This window comes from Arachis stenosperma, chromosome 5 (assembly GCF_014773155.1).
Source record: "Arachis stenosperma cultivar V10309 chromosome 5, arast.V10309.gnm1.PFL2, whole genome shotgun sequence".
NCBI classification, from domain to species: Eukaryota; Viridiplantae; Streptophyta; class Magnoliopsida; order Fabales; family Fabaceae; genus Arachis; species Arachis stenosperma.
The window spans coordinates 133,155,725-133,172,355 of record NC_080381.1 but is presented as its reverse complement, the minus strand read 5'-3'; the positions used below and the strand labels follow the sequence as shown (position 1 = coordinate 133,172,355).

The window sequence follows — 16,631 nt, the reverse complement described above, 5'->3', positions numbered from 1 at the left end:
TGGATTCCTTGTGGAAGTGAATGTTTATTTGGACCATGCTTTTGGGCTATGGTACGAATAGTTCTCCTGCGTGTGACTGAATTTATGAAAGTCGTACTTCTAGCATAAAAGGTTGTCTTGTTGTTGCCATTTTTCTTATTTGTTAAGTTGTATAGATGCAAAACTTCTTACTCTGATAGGTCGGGATGCTCGACGTGATTAGAGTAATGTCGGAGAACTTGACATGATTTGATGGGACTGTTACTTCATCTTTTCATATCTGTTCATGCATCTTTTTAGTTTTCTTGGTAATTGTACACAGCATTTAAAACATGATAAAATTATCTTTTTTTTCTTGCTCACATATATATTTGGTCTCTTTCTTCTTTTTTTTTCATTTCATTTCATTTGGCAAAAAATTTTCCCTCTTCCCATATATATTTGGTCTCTTTCTTCTTTTTTTTTCTTTTCGTTTCATTTGGCAAAAAACTTTCCCTCTTCCCATTTATTAGAAGCTCTTCCTTTTCGTCACCCTATCGTGTTCTCTTCTTTTGCTTCTAGGTTCCCCTTTTTCTTCATTTCCATTAGTGCTTCCATGGTTTCTAAGCATTCTTTGTGTGTTTCTTGCCACTTCAATTTCAAGGTTGGTATTTTGTATGTCAAATTGTAATCATGTCCCGAGCTAGGTTTTATTTTTTCAAAATTACAGTAGTTTATTAGGCATGTTCAGTTCTCAGCATGGAAATTACCAGAACATTGTTCTTTTTTGGCGATGATGAAAATTTATTGTGTTAATTAGATAATTAAGCATACAAAGTAGCATTATTAGATCTTGGTGAGCAAGAAAAGAATAGGACAATTAAAGGAATAACTTATCCTTTATTTTAGAAAAAATTAGGTAGAATTCACCTAATTAAAATACAGAAAAGAAAAATTGGCGATTCAAAAATAAAACATTTCTCTTATTATTGCCGCAATACTTGATTTGAACCGATTATTAAAAAGAATATTGTACATTAAAGATATACACATCTCAAAGTTAAATAAAAATCTACTCTTCCCATATACCCAATCTGGATTGTTATACTCTGACCAAGAATGAAAATTAATCATTTTTTTTATTAATGTTTCATTGTAAATAAAAATCTCCATAGACTATATTGTGAAATAGTGAATTCATTACGTTACGTTGTTACATTGTATCTTTAGTTTGCTGAAATTTCTAGTGGAACGCCAATGGCAGGCTCTATAAACTTTGCATCTGGTAACTCTCTTGATAAAAGATCCTGCATTGGTAAACATTTCAAGACAAATCATTCACAGAAGATAAAGCCAAATCAAGTGTTACATAACCATAGTAATTAGCCAATTACAACTACCTCTAGAGAAACTTTAATGATACATTCTATACATAAGACCAATACCATCCCAAATCATTTGTAATGAACCGAGTCATTATGCCGTTGTTCTTACAGCAATACTTTCATTGTCATTGTACATGAGAAAATCATTACTATGGTAAAGAGGACAATTGGATGAAAAGTGAAAATTGTTTGTTTTACAATAGAAAAAATACTTAAAAAATAAAAACATCATGTGCAATGCACACTCCCTTTAATAATTTAGTACAATCTTCACTTTTCACCAAAGAAATTCTTAAAATCTAATCTTTCTGTTTCATTTCATTTGCTGAATTTAATTTTGATACACTCTCAATGTTAAGTAATTTTACACATGTATCTAATTACGTAACGTCACATTAATAAAAATAACCACCTTTCACATTAATAGAGTGAAAAGTCATCCAAAAGAACAGACGTGATTGCATGACTTTACACTATCAGTGTATCAAAATTAAACTCATCATTTGCTACCGATTGTATTAAGATACGTTGATCCAATTATATATAAAAGGTAATAGCGACATCCAAAATAAAGGTAGTAACCTTTAGTAATAAAAAGTGGTATTTTGAATTGAATTTTAACTCCAAAAGAAACACCAAACTATTGTAAGAGGTTTAAGCCTCTATAATAGGGTCTATCATGTTCACTAGCTTTTTTATTTAAATAAAAAAATTCTCTATTTTAGAATTTAAATAAGAATAAGAAATTTACCAATTCGCGCATTTAGTGTCATTTTTGCTGCTAAAATGATACATTCCATTTTCGGTTTTTCAGTCTACGAAAATGGAGAAGGGAAAATGAATCAAAAAATTCCCTCCCATTTTCGGTTTTTCATTTTCGATTCTGATGCCTGCAAAAATGAATCGAAAAATTCCCTCCCATTTTTGGTTTTGATGGCTGCGAAAATGAACAAAAAATTCCCTTCAATTTTCTTTTTGGTGGCTGCGAAATGGGAGGGAATTTTTTGTGCTTCATTTTCGTTGTCTATGCATGCAAAAATGGGGAGGCAAATTCTTTCACATATTCCCTGGGCAGCCACCAAAAACCTTTTCCAAGATAAGTTGGTAAATAAAGAATTTTTCTTTTTTGAAAAAAGGGCCATGTCCCTATCCTGATTTTAACACCAACCATAATGATCAACCACAAGGCCACTTCTTTTCCAAGTAGTTTCCTCCTCCGTGGTCTCCAATATGTTATTGCTACTTACGTAAAGGAAGCAAATTCTTTTACATGCAAAACAAAAATGATACATTGAGCAAATTGTCAACAGAAACTGAAAGAAATCTAACCTTAAATGATTCTATTGTTCCTTCAGACTGAACTAAGCTTGCTAGTACTCCTTTGCTATCTAGGTCACCATTTTTCATTGGCACAATGAACCTATTAAACAAACGGAAAAGAATCGAAGTTGTGTAAATCGAAATAGGAAAATCCAATTGAACTTTCCCAAGAACAAAAATTGATCAGAACTCAAATATATCATTCCAAAAGAAACCAAACTACGCAGCTAAAGGAATTCTTGGATGATATTGTTAATTAATGAGTAACTACAAAAGTACAAATTGACTTAATCACTTGGATTATTACTTACTTGTACAAATTGACATTCAATTCAATTTATTTATTTATTAAATTCTGGTTCTATTCCTACTAACCAAAGTTATAATTTTGGTGATGTGTTCTCTTGACCTCTCCGTGGTTATCTCTTTAAATACGAAAATTTTACCTGGCTTGCAGCAGCTTAGCGAGTTTCACAGCATCTTCTTGTCCTGAAACCAGGGTAAAATTCGGCAAAAGCTGCTTTATCACCGGCGTGATCACGATATCTACCTTTTCCTTCTCAACCAGATTTTGATTGTACACACAGTGAGGTTCATAGTAAAGAGACAATTGCCCCTGTGGAGATCTAACAATATACCTACATAACACATGGAGCAGAAAATGTTAAATTCTGTTAAAATTTGAACGAAAAGAAAGGGGAAAATAAGCTTAATGGTAACTAGTGGATCAATAGGCTCTAACAGGCCTATTAATCCACATTTTTTATTTGCTTTAATGAAATACAAAACTACTACGTGCACACCAACAATCAGCCACTATGTATTCATATATAAATACATGTATTGTTTAACTCATTTTCAATGTATATTTTGGATTTCAATATATATTTTATAGGGATGGCTGATTTGGTATCTGATTTTTTGTGTATAGCTAGCATGGTTGAATTAAAAAGTATAAATGAAAAAATAAATTATTAAAATTTAGTGTTAAAACTATTGGTAGTTATTCTATACTATCTTCTTTGGTAGTAGAGAAGTAGAAAATTAGAGTAGTTATCTCTCAATGCCAGTGAAGGGGCACAATGGAACAAAAGCAATTGTAAATTGTAAGGTAGTTATTCTATCCGAATTCCGTTATTAGTAGGGACAACAACACATTTTTCTTGTATATACAACCAAATACATAAAAGCAAAAGCAACAACATAAAAACGTAAAAGAAGAAAAAATGCTCGAAAAATTTACAGTATTTACCCGTTCTCAGGGCGTTGCCAAGGAGGTCCAAGAACTGGTCCTGCTGTAGCCTTAATGCAGATGTTGGAACCATTCTTTGATTCAATAACAGAGCTCTCTCCAGGTTCAACATATGTAACCTGAAAATAGTTAAATTACATGGAAAGTTTAGTGGCAATGACTTGTCAACACTCAACTAAACATATGACATAAGGCTTTGTATATACTAATGGGTACAATTACGTTCTTAATATTGAAAGGATACAACGATAAGCATAATCGAACACATTACAATAAACTACATGTATTTAACAGTTTAAAAGAATATATAACTGAATGCACCAAGACACTATTTTCTTTGTGTCATAATGCTAAAACTAGATTAGGGTACAAGTGTATATTCATGTATAGAAGTTTGGGACGACAAATTCAGCAAGTATTTTAAGCATTGCGATTATCTTTTCCTGTCAAGAACAATGCTAGAGAGCAGAAAAAGATTAAGACAATTTTCGTGGTTTGTTGTTCTGCGACGCCGAGCTATATGTTCCCAATACACACAATGTAGAGAAGAATCACTGATAAAACCTATACTTTAGATGGGTTGCCACATAAAATCGGAAATTGGTATTTCCCGGCCATCCAATATGAGACTCATGCTTTAGGCATCAGTACGATAAAATTTGTATCTTTACTTCCCTCTTTCTTGTCGCCGTTTGCACATTTTATGATATGGATCAAGATCCTCTAAAGTGAGGAAGTTAGTAAAGTGGTAAAGTGAGGAACACATTTCATGGAAGTTACAAAATCAATGATGATTAACCATTCACCTTAACATTTTACCAACTTCCTCACTTTAGAAGATCCAAATTCTTATGATATAATGTTATCATGTTACATGCTCCTTTTTTCCTATGAATGATCCCAGAGCAGCACACTTTGTGGTGTGTTTCATATAAAAAAGAGACATAAAAAGGGAAAATCCTCATTCCATACTGACTATTTAGAGAAAGGATGCATGCATTGTCATCATCTGCTTTTTACAGTCTTTAATCATCACACAAACATTTTTGGACAAGTTTAAGAAATGTCCTCTGTCAAAGAACTTCCCTCCCTCCTTATACATGCAAGTATTTTACTCAGGAAACACGTATATACATACGAACCCCACGAAAAAATAATGTTAGGACTCACTACACCCATTGTAGCTGCTCTACCTCAAAGCCACTACGACTTCCTAATCCTCCCTTCAATTATTTTTAACTGAATAGCATAGCATTTACTCTTCATTTTAATTTTGATTTTTGAAAATCATGCTTCTTATTGAGTAGTACAATCTTGTTCTACAAAGAACTATGAGAAAAATGGGAAAAAAATATATTTTTCTACTATAAGCCAAAGATCCTGAACAGTCTCAGGATGCCAAAAGGTCAAAGAAGCACTTTTTTGCTAGTCATGTGAGTACCCAGAATAATATTCATTTGTTGTTTCAATAGATGTTGCTACTCATTTTCAGGAACTTATAAATTCACAGGAGATGACCACCATTCCAAGTATACCAATATAGACAGGTACTTGTGAAGTCCCAAAGCTAAACAGAAAAGGGGCGGAAATTGGGACAAAATTGACAAAATTTGTGAAAATTTGACTATCAAAATTATAATATGGAAGTGTACAAAAGGTCTTTTAAAAGATATGCATTCCTCTGCTGAAGAAGGTATTCACAACATGAAGGAAATAAAAGAGGGAAATTGTTTAGATTTTAGAAAATAAGGAAGATAGAAACAGAAAGATATTTATTTAAAGGTGTAAGGTTCTAAATTCCAGTGCTTCCTCCTCATTCCGAAGACGGAATGCTAAGCAACATTGATATAAAGATGTTTTACATTGCAGTACCTCAGAGCATAACAAATGGCTATAACAGTAAAGGTTCTCTTTCAAACCAATTTAAACCACCTCAGTATAATCATATAATTTACCAAGTAATATCATATCAATAAAAAGCCTCAAACCTGGTTTTATTTCCAACCAACCCATCTATATAGATTAGATATGCCAAGATGAAGCAACAGAAAGGTTTAAATTCAAACATACATGGTACAGTTTTAACTGAATGGAATACTTACTTACATTGTTGAACAGAGGATCAAGCAAAGTTTTGGCGTTAGGAGTTGCTATAACTCTAACATTTGGGAATTTCTGAGAGAAAGGGTTCAAGGTCTTCAAATGGCAATGATCATCAAGGCTTTGTGTAATGAGTAGGCAATCGATTTCAGGAAGATCACTGAGCTGCACTACAAAATTACATACACCAGTGAGAAGGAAGAAAAAGAAAGCACCATAACAAATGGGGAAGCAGTAAGTATTAAGTAACTATCATCCATCAAAAGATACCTGGAACTTCTTTAACACTTTCTTAGCAGCATCATATAGCCAAGGAATTCCAAAATCCAAGTTACCAACCAAAATTGGATCAACCAATATGTTAGCCCCACCAACATTCCACAGCCAACTATTTCCCTGAGAGCCAAACATCACCCATGTCAAAAGAAAGGGGGGGGGGGGGGGGGGGTATGTAAGTGTAGATATAATGCGCGAAATACCATGCTGAGTGCAAACTCACACCCAGGAATAGATCTTCTCAATTTTTTCTCCTACATGGTGTTGTCAAGTGTGATCTCTTACCATACAAGATTCTTCTCTCACATATTTTCTCTTAGTCTCACCTAAAGTGTATCGTAAGAGATCATATTTGATAACACCACTTGAGAGCCATGCCCTTCACACCCCCCATCTACCATTGGATGGGATGTGAGTTGAAATGCACTTCTGCACTTAGAGCACGTCTAATTCATGCTCTAAAAAAATATTCAAAGCCACTTGTTTAAATTTATAAAGTTTAATACAAGTTACAGCAAAAGAGTAAAGACTAAATAAATCAAAGTGAAAGTGATTGTAGATACTCTTGGAGCACATAATAAGAATGCTATGTTGTATGCACTAGGATCATGAAAGTAGACATCACTGATTTTTTAGTTAACATTGTTAACTTTTTCAGCTAGAATTATTAGTAGTGTTTCCATAAAAATATTATAATATTCCCGGGCATATAAAAATTAACTAACATAGGAATGTTGATTCTCATATTTTGTAACATTCCAGCAATTTTTAATATAAATCTGTATGCCAAACATCATCAAATAGGATTTTTGGGAAAGCTATGCTAAAAAAATAGCATTCAAACGAAAGTGAAAAAATAATAAATAAATAAATAAAACTTAAGGCAATTGAAGGGAAAGAACCATAAAACCAACCTCCAAATATGTCAGTTTGAAGACCTCAGTCGCAGAAAAACTCGCCCCAACGGCGCTCCCCTCTGAAACAACAGCAGAAACAGTCCCACTCCACCTGCTAAATAAACCAAATTTATAATTCCTAATCTGAACTAAACAGAAACATTGAAATCATGGAAAAATGCTGTTTACAACTTTCTAATGCAAAACTATAATTACCTGAAAGAAGTTGAGGTCTTGAATGACCTAGAGGTAGAGGATCCAATATTTGGTACAAAACGAGTGGATGAGAAAACGGGGTACAAGAAGGGTGGTCTTGTTCTTGAGGATTGTTGATAACACGGTTTATTAAGAGTGAGTGAATTGCAGTGAAGCGTGGCCATGGTGGTTGATGATGGTCTTGAGAGCTTTTGAGAGTTCGTTGCCACTGTGAACCGCTTGTTATGTACATTCGTGTTTCGTAACGTGATGACATATGAACGTGAATGTGCCACATGTCGAACTATGACTCAAACATCACGGTGGTGGTGAATTCTGCTTTTTCTCCGAGGCTTTTCTTCCGTTTTCTTACGTGGTCAACTCGAAATTCGGCTCGTCAACGTTGAAGACCACGGTAATTAAAGAGTGGTTCCTTAGTTTGTTGTATCCAGACGAAATTCACCCTTCAAGATATAATTGACAAATAAATTTTGAATAATTTTAAAATATGATAAAAATAATAAAAAATATAATATTTTTTGTAATAAAAATAATTATTTAAAGATATATAAAAAATAAAACTTGATATCTGAATTTTTTATTTAAAAAAATAGTCATTTAGAATAATTTTTTTTAAAATTTACTTGACATAAAATTATTAAATTTAAAAAAAAATCTTATTTTACTAATAATTTAAAAAAAAAAAACACTTCGAATTTGACTTTCAAAGTCTTTTTATGAATATATATTTAAAATCTTATGAGGTTAATTTTGTCAATAAAATAAACTTTGTAATATGATTTTTGTAGTTTTCCTATCTTGCATCAAAATCATGAACACCTTGAATGAGAAAGATTAAGCTAGAGAAAGAGAAAATTTAACCATCATTTTCTAACACCATAAGCCACCATTGAACTGAAGAAACGAGGGAAGCAATAACGGCAACAACAGCAGCTCGTGGAACTTGAGGAAGCCAACACCGAACTAAGAAAGAAGAGGAGAAAAACTAGCTCAGATCCATTAGCCATCATCACCATCATTCTAGCACCTTAGAGAGGGAGTAAAGTTCACAGGAGATGAAGAGAAGCTTTAAGCTAGCCAAGCATACTAAACACGTCTGACACAAAGACTCCAATTCTTAGCTCAATAAAAGTAGGCAAACATGTTAAAATGGTTTTTAGATGGATGCTTGCGGGCTAGGCTCTCCTGTTGTAACGACTCAACTTTCAGCACCTCATGATCAACGCTAGCAGCCAAACAATTACTATTTAGTTGAATCCTAACACTCTAGACATTGTATTATGCATGTAATAGTGTAATAGTAAGCTTGCCGCGCGTAACATGTGCCATGAATCGTTATATCGTTGTAAAAAAGTAAACACAGGATGTAAAGCAATCATGGGTTAATAAAACGGAATATAAACAAAAAATAGATAATATACAGATAATGCCTCTAAGACCCAGTTAATCGCAGCACAGAAAGTCACATCATAGATACATAAGACTTCAAACATATATATATATATATATATATATATATATATATATGTTCTGGAATCCGAGCTAGCGTGTATACAACAAAAGCCTATCTCTCAAAAAATGCTAATCAAAATTGAGATCCAAAAACCATTATCTCTGTTGGGATCCTCAAAATGTAAACATCTATAAGCAGCTACATCACGACGTGCCACGAAAGACTGCATTGATCCTCCTCCTATATGTCTCCAAATCCGGATGAACTGGAAACCATGTCTGCCCTTATCTAGTCCTCCCAAGATGGTATCTTTTCAAAGGAATCCTCTTCCACAGATGAACCTGAAGATGAGCCGCTAGCCATGACAGGTACAAAGGCCTCTCCTAGAGGTCTAAACTGCTCAACTAGAGGATCAAGAGGCTGCTGATCAGGCTATGGATCTAGAGGTATGTCAAGTCCAGGCTTGGACTTGACCTAGTGAGGGAACTCCGGCACAGTTGGTGGTGGTATCTCACGCTCTAGGACCACTTGATTCAGAGGCTGAGGTGGGGACGAAAAGTGATCGCCGCCAGGGTGCAGCTATGACAGAGGAAACTCATCGGTCTGTCAGGGTCAAATTCAGAATAAGCAGAAGATGCGCAAAAGGTCGATCGTAGAGTATGTGCAGACGAGCCTGAGGTGCTTCCCGTATGACTATGTTAACCCATACGAGGTCCTCGTAACACAGCGTGACAGGAATCTCAAAGAATATGACTCCCGTCCCCATCTAAAAAACAATGGAAAGTAGGGGCTGAGCACCTAAGGTTTCCAGCACGGTAAAGTGATAGACAGTCGGGTTTCGGTTAGCTAACACTAGAGGTAATGGTGTTCAGATTCTCTTACTCTTAAACAGATATATACAGTATAATGGAAGAAGATAGAACAAACAGCAGAAACATAATCACATCCAATCACAGTCACAAAAATTGCAGCAAACAAGTATGATGTATGCCTAGCTCTTGCATAGGACATGAACTCATGCGTCTATTGACTAGTCTCACCCGACATCACCCGAGACTAAGCCCAAATATAGTCTCACAACCGAGTTAGTCAAGTATATGGTCATCATGGTCGAAACCATGTTAGTCAGAACACTGGGCAATTGTCGAAAAGCTTAATACCACTATATACATCTCAAATGAGAGATAGCTTTATCATACAGTGGGCGTCCCCACTCATTCGACACTGGTCAAGCAGAATAATTATTTGCTCACCCAAGCGGTCATAAGCACCTTGGGGCTTTGTTATATTATTCTTTGGGTGTGTTAGTTTAATAAATTTCTTTATATTCTCTAAGGACCGATAAACCCCAATTTTGTGGTTTATCTTGTCTGAATTTAAGGGATTTTATCAATTTATCTCACATTTATTCAATGAAATAGCATGACTTTGTAAATTTCTCCTAATTTATGCTTAAGAGCGAAAACATACTATTTAGGATTTAAAATTGATAAATTTAATTCAATTTAATTCCAGGCGATACCTTGATATGTTTGTTGAGTGTTTTAGGCTTATAAAGCAAAGATTGGATGGAAGAGGTGAAGAGAAAAGCATGCAAAGTGGAGAATTCATGAAGAAATGAGCATTTGGAGGATTCAAAGCCACGCGCACGCGTGACCCACGCGCACGCGTGAGGAGGAAATCTGCCAGCGACGCGTACGGGTCACTCACGCACACGCGTGACGATGGTCACATGACCTCATTAAATGAATACACTGGGGACGAGTTCTGAGCCATCCAGGCCCAAATCCAACTCATTTTTTAGACTATTTGATGCAGAATTCAAGAAGGAGAAAGGGGGAGCAATTAGATAGTATAGGAATCATGCTTTAGGTTAGTTCTAGAGAGAGAAGCTCCCTCTTCTCTCTAGAAATTAGGGTTCTTAGTTTAATTTCCTTCTAGATTTAAGTTTTGATTCTTGTTTTCAATTAGTTTTTCTTGCAATTTCTTGTTATTACATCTTTACTCTCTTAGTTCTTCTTGTTAATTTTCCTTTTTATGCCACTCTTTAGTTTTATAAACTCTTGTTAGTTTTGATTTCCTTTAATGCAATTTGAGGTTTTATGTTCTTTTCTTTCTTGTTTGAGCTGTTATTGTTAATTTCTTACATTGGGTAGTGGTAGAATTTATTATTCCTTGCAATTTTACTATGCTTTCTTTTTATACCTTCCAAGTTTTTGACAAAATGCTTTGTTGGGCTTTAGAGTAGATTTTGTGCATTATTAGCTTAGAAAGAGAAATTAGGCAATCTTGAGTCATTAATACCCAATTTAAATTGGTGATTTAGAGTGATTAGTTAATCTTATTTCCATTAACATTACCTATGGATTGGGATTAACTAGTCCTATTTGATATTCTCTCAGTGTGAAATAACATTATACCTTCTTTCGATGTTGGAGATGACGAAATAGGATTAGCTCTTGATAATTATTGTGTTATGATTAATGACTAGGACAGAAAACCTAGATTCTCAATCTTTGTCATGAATGCTTCTTTTTAGTATTTGTTATCTTTAATTGTTTTCTTTACTTTATTGTCATTTAAATTCTTGTTTTTAATTTCTTGTTTTATCAACCCAACCCCCGTGATCCACTCAATTCTCCCCTAATCATGCTTTCTAATATTTGTTTTTCATCTAACAATCAATAATTATTCAATGTATGCATACAAATATCATGAGGACTTATCCATGTGTTGTAATGGGGTTAGGATCAAGATAGGATTGTATATGGTTAAGTGAGCTTAAAATTTGAATCTTTGATTAACTTAAACTTTCCACCTAACCTATGACAACCTATACTATTTAGAGCAAACCTAACTATCCATTCTTTACTTTTTCACACACTCATACATTCTCTTTTTTATCACAACTCATATGCATTTATTTTTTTATTGAACTTTACTTTGGGGTCTTTTTATCCCCTTTTTTATTGCTTTCTTTTTCTTTTCTTTTCTTTTTTATTCATTTTTTTATATATGTATATTTTTTTCTTTTTTTATTTTTTTCTTTTCAAACTAAAAATATATACAAGAGCATCAATGCATATGGTTTAATATTTAATGCATGATTATGTACCCAATTCCCAAGATCTTCAATGAAAATACAAAATATACTTTTACCTTAACCAATGTCCCAAGTTTTTCCACACTTGAATGATACACACACTCACTAGCCTAAGCTAATCAAGATCTAAATTAAAGACATTTATTATTTTTCACTTTAAGGCTTGTAATGTGCTAAAATTAAAAACAAGAAGGGATTAAAATAAGCTCAAAATTGGCTAACAATGGTTGATGAAAGGTAGGCTATTTGGGTAAGTGGGTTAAATGAAATGATGGCCTTAATTATATAAATGCATGTATACATAGAATAATTGACATAAAGAATCAAACAAATCAAATATTACAATCATAAAAAGAGAGTAATCACACACAAGAAGGAACATAATGGTTATATGATGTAACCACACAATTAGACTCAAAACTCACAATGTTGTGTGTTTTTAGCTCAAAAATATGTTTCACAATGTATAATTCAAGCAAGTTTAATAAAAAATTTCTACTCAAATCAATTGGGATGTCAATACCCTATTAAGAATGTCTTTCTTGGAGAATTTCATTATTTTAACTAAGCTTATTATACATATATGCAAACCTAGAAAATGCATCTAAAAATTCTAAAAGACTTAATAATAAAAGAAAAATAAAATATAGACGTGTTAGGATTAGAAATTTCTCACCCAAAAACGACCATTTCGGTCGGACGACCTCCCCACACTTAAAAGTTTGCACCGTCCTCGGGGCATTCAAAGATGAGCAAGGGGGTACAGCGACTTTCCGGATTGCCACCTTCAGCTGGTGGATAAACCAGCTGCTGCGTGTTCTTTCTTCCACTTCCATTTTAGCTTATGATGACTCACACATGAAAGATAGAAAATAGCATAATAAGATGAGAAAATACAAAAGCAAGGAAGCATAAATTGTTGGGATGAGATAAATTACTAGAATCGAGTGAGTGAATTAGTGTGACATTGATGAAAAATAGGTGTGTGAATTCTAAGATTGCTCGCGGTTTAGAACTCACACCCTAGTATTTAAAGGCCATGTCACAATTATACAAAAGAAGGGTATACTTCATTCATTCTAGTATGCTTGAAATACTTTAAAGCAAACTTGTAGGTTAAGACAACCAAGCAAGCAATAAAGAAGCATGAAGGCATTCAAGCAAATAATCAAGCAATTGTGAGATGGATAATGATTGGACATTGATTGATGTGCAAGTAAACTTAGTGAACCAAATGAAATATAAAACTCACACATCAAACAATGACACATATTGAAGTTTGTTTGCAACACCTAAGTGACATAAAAGTGGAATACATGGGTGCTATAGAACTTAGAAAAAAGAAGATAGAAGCGAAAATAAATCACATAGCAAGCATGATCCACAAAGTTTAGAAAGCTCGAAAATATGCAATTAGGTAAGCTTACAATCCAATTTCACTACCTCAATGCATGAAATAGGTGATGTGAATAAGGGTTAATCATAACAAGCATTACCTAATAAAAAAATGCATTGATAATGCGCTATTGCCTAATCATAATGAAATGCTTTAAGTCACATGGTGGCCAAAACATGCAATTTAACAGATTTAGAAAGTTTGAAGGCAATGTCACATGTACTGGTATTCAAAAACATTAAGCATCAAACACTCAAAACCAAGTGACAAAATATAACCTTAATAAGGGACTCCAACAATGACAATTAACAACAATGATGTTAAAATAACATTTTATCAGTAATCAGCAGCAATAAACAGCAAATAATATTAATAATCCAACACTTATAATGAAAAATAGAAAAATAAACATAAATCAAACTAACTAACTAAAGGGAATGGTGATAGATGGTGATTGGTAGTGTTGGATAATAGTTGAATGAGGAAAAGAAAAGAAGAGAAGAGAGAAGACGAAAAGAAATGGAAAGAAGAGAAGAATTGGAGGTAGATGGAACAGGGCAGGGGTCACGCGTATGCTTCAGGTCACACGTACGCGTGAGTGGCAGAAGTGCCGTGCGATGCGTGCGCATCGGCGACGCGTATGCGTGAGTAAATAGAGAATTAGGTGACATGTACGCGTGGGTGGCACGTACGCGTGGGTCAAAATTGTGCCAGAGGCACAATTTCAGCACACTACATGCGCAACTCTCTGATTTTTGTACTGGACCCTGAAAATTCTGGTGGTTACGCGTACGCGTGGGCGAGGCGTACTGATGCGTGAGCATCTTAACTATCTTTTTCCTAGTAAATTTGCATTCAAATTATTGAGTTTAATCAAGATTTAAATATCTTTTAGCCACTATGGATGCTACTTTGAATCGTGGGCAATGTCTGTTTATTTCAGATAGAATTTAGATGGATTTGACGGAGTTTTATAGAAGAAGAGGCAGAAAGTGGATGATGTTGTCAATCCTGACTTCCCTGCACTCTAACGGACATAACTTAAGCTATAGAGATTCAATTGATGTGACTTCAGTAGCATTGGAAAGCTAACTTCTAGAACTTTCCAATGATATATAGTCTACACCTTTCATATGGAATTACTGCCCTGGTGGCGCCAAATTTGGGAAAAAAGTTTGGCACCATGATCATCACAACGCCTTACTTGCTTGCTGCCTTGGAGGCGCCAAACTTGGTATTTTCCAAGTTTGACGCCAAGATGAAGAAAAAGTGGTATTGCATACGATTGAAGTGGTGCCAAACTTGAGATTTTCAACAAAAATATAGTTGTGAATTCTTTACCACGCAAGGAATCCGTTCTAGTTTGGGCGTTTAACTCCAGTTCTGGTGCCAGTTTCAGCGATTTACGTCAGAAAAGGGTCTCTGGCTGGCGTTGAATGCCAGTTTGGGCCATCAAATCTCGGGCAAAGTATGAACTATTATACATTACTGGAAAGCCCAAGATGTTAGCTTTCCAGCCCAATTGAGAACGCGCCAATTGGACTTCTGTAGTTATGGTCTCGATTGTGCCTAAGGCACGGTTCTCGCCCAGCTCCCGCGCAACTCACTAGTCAATCCAACCCAATCCGCATTCACGAAAGACCCGGACGCGTACTAGGCGCTTGCGCGTCGAATGCGTTTTTTTATGCAAAATGCAAGTGATGATGCAGAATGTATGCATAAATACTGATAAAAATAAAATAAAATAAAGAAATTCTAGGAAGAAAAAAGGATGATCATACCATGGTGGGTTGTCTCCTACTTAGCACTTTTATTTAAAGTCCTTAAGTTGGACATTTGGGGAGCTCCTTGTCATGGTGGCTTGTGCTTGAACTCGTCTTGAAACTTCCACCAATGGTTGGACTTTCAATAAGCTCTATCAATATCAAGTAAATTCCTCAAGCTTTGATGGAGTTCTTCACAAGCTTTGAGCTCCCAAAATTGATCCTCATACATTCCCGGATCTCAAATCTTGTTTCTACACCCGTCTTCAAGTGGATCATGATAATTCCATCCGGGTGGTTCAGCCTTAAAATTCTCATTTAGGCACCTAAACATCCTCCTAGACCCAATTAATTGAGAATTATACCAACCTTTGTATTGTAACTTGGAGCATACAACCATATTGAACCTTGCATGACAACTCCAACCACTAACCAGCTTCCTCTTACTCTTAACGCCACAAAGAGCTCTAAGTTGCCCATCCGTCTCAAGCAAAGCATATTCAAGTGGGCTAATTAAGCTTACAGATGAAAGATTTACCCACTTGAATGAAGAAATGGATGGTGATGGCTTTGGGAGAGAGGTCTCCAACAACTTTGGCAAGGTGATTTCCAGCTCTATGTCCTTGAGCTCTTCTTTGAATTCTTCCACCTCCTTGCAAGCTTCTTCAATTTCAACCGATTCCTCTTGGTAGCTTTCTTCCAATTCAATCTCTTCTTCATTGCTTACTAAAGGCATGGGAGGTTGTGCTTCTTCTTCTTGAATCTACATCTCTTGATTAGCCTCTTCCAAGTCTTCAACCATGATATGCCTTGGAAGTTGTACACCCTCCTCAACATCAACATCAAACACCTTGGAAGGAGGCTCTATGACTGGGCTTTCCCATGGAGGTTTCGCATCTCCTAAGTCTTCAACAACTTCTTCTTCTTCTATAGTTTTGGCTTTCTCCACTTGCTCTAATACAAAATCAGACTCCTCATTGATGACTTCTACCTCTTGACAACTTCCTTCAAGGGTCTCTCCTACCGCCACCTTTAGGGCCTCCTCTAGCTTCTTGTAAAGTATGAATTCGCGAAACCGATTCCTTCTCTCTTGTTCTGGGTCAGTAGCATAATTAGGATCATGCTACTCTTGGATTGATGGATGTGGGTGCTCTTGCACAGAGGGTGGTGGTGCAGTGAAGCTTGAGGGTTGAATATTGGAGGTAAAGGGTTGGTCCATACGGGATATAAGATTTTGGAATTTAGAGGTGAGACCAATGAGAGTGGTAAGTGTATTCTCCATGAAGGTTTGGAGTGGATAGGAAGGTTCATTTGTTGGGAAAAATGGCTCATAACACGGAGGTGGTTCCTTTTGATAAGGATATGGAGATGGTGTATATTGAGGTGGTGGTTCTAAGTATGGCTCATAAGGCTCTTGGTATGGTGGGTAAGGATTAGGGTCATATGGGGGTGTTTGGTGGTAAGGTGCTTGTGAGTATGGTAGTTCAAAGTTATGTTGAGGAGGGGGTTCATA

At 35.3% G+C, this 16,631-nt stretch overlaps 1 protein-coding gene across 2 annotated transcripts; it reads right to left on the bottom strand.

Moving 5' to 3' along the window:
* Positions 1 to 920: 920 nt before the first annotated feature.
* LOC130979276 (uncharacterized) lies at positions 921 to 7,697 on the bottom strand. 2 transcript variants are annotated; one of them, XM_057902684.1, is made up of 8 exons: positions 7,404 to 7,697; positions 7,206 to 7,299; positions 6,286 to 6,411; positions 6,022 to 6,180; positions 3,916 to 4,034; positions 3,110 to 3,301; positions 2,673 to 2,763; positions 921 to 1,265 (listed from the first exon to the last, which is right to left on the bottom strand). In XM_057902684.1, exons 1-8 carry the CDS (start codon positions 7,565 to 7,567, stop codon positions 1,185 to 1,187), a joined length of 1,026 nt encoding a protein of 341 aa, XP_057758667.1. In that variant the 5' UTR covers positions 7,568 to 7,697; the 3' UTR covers positions 921 to 1,184. The 2 variants fall into 2 exon arrangements, with proteins under 2 accessions (XP_057758667.1, XP_057758666.1); XM_057902683.1 differs by having other exon boundaries at positions 7,206 to 7,302; positions 7,404 to 7,696.
* Between the last annotated feature and the right edge of the window lie 8,934 nt (positions 7,698 to 16,631).

Bases quoted from the DNA above. Each gene is read 5' to 3' on its own strand.
- LOC130979276 (XM_057902683.1), bottom strand. From the start codon at position 7,567: ATGGCCACGCTTCACTGCAATTCACTCACTCTTAATAAACCGTGTTAT. The intron at 7,303-7,403 runs GTAATTATAGTT...TGGTTTATTTAG, and splicing joins AAGACCTCAACTTCTTTCAG to CAGGTGGAGTGGGACTGTTT. The intron at 3,302-3,915 runs GTAAATACTGTA...TGTGTTATGTAG, and splicing joins TGGCAACGCCCTGAGAACGG to GTATATTGTTAGATCTCCAC.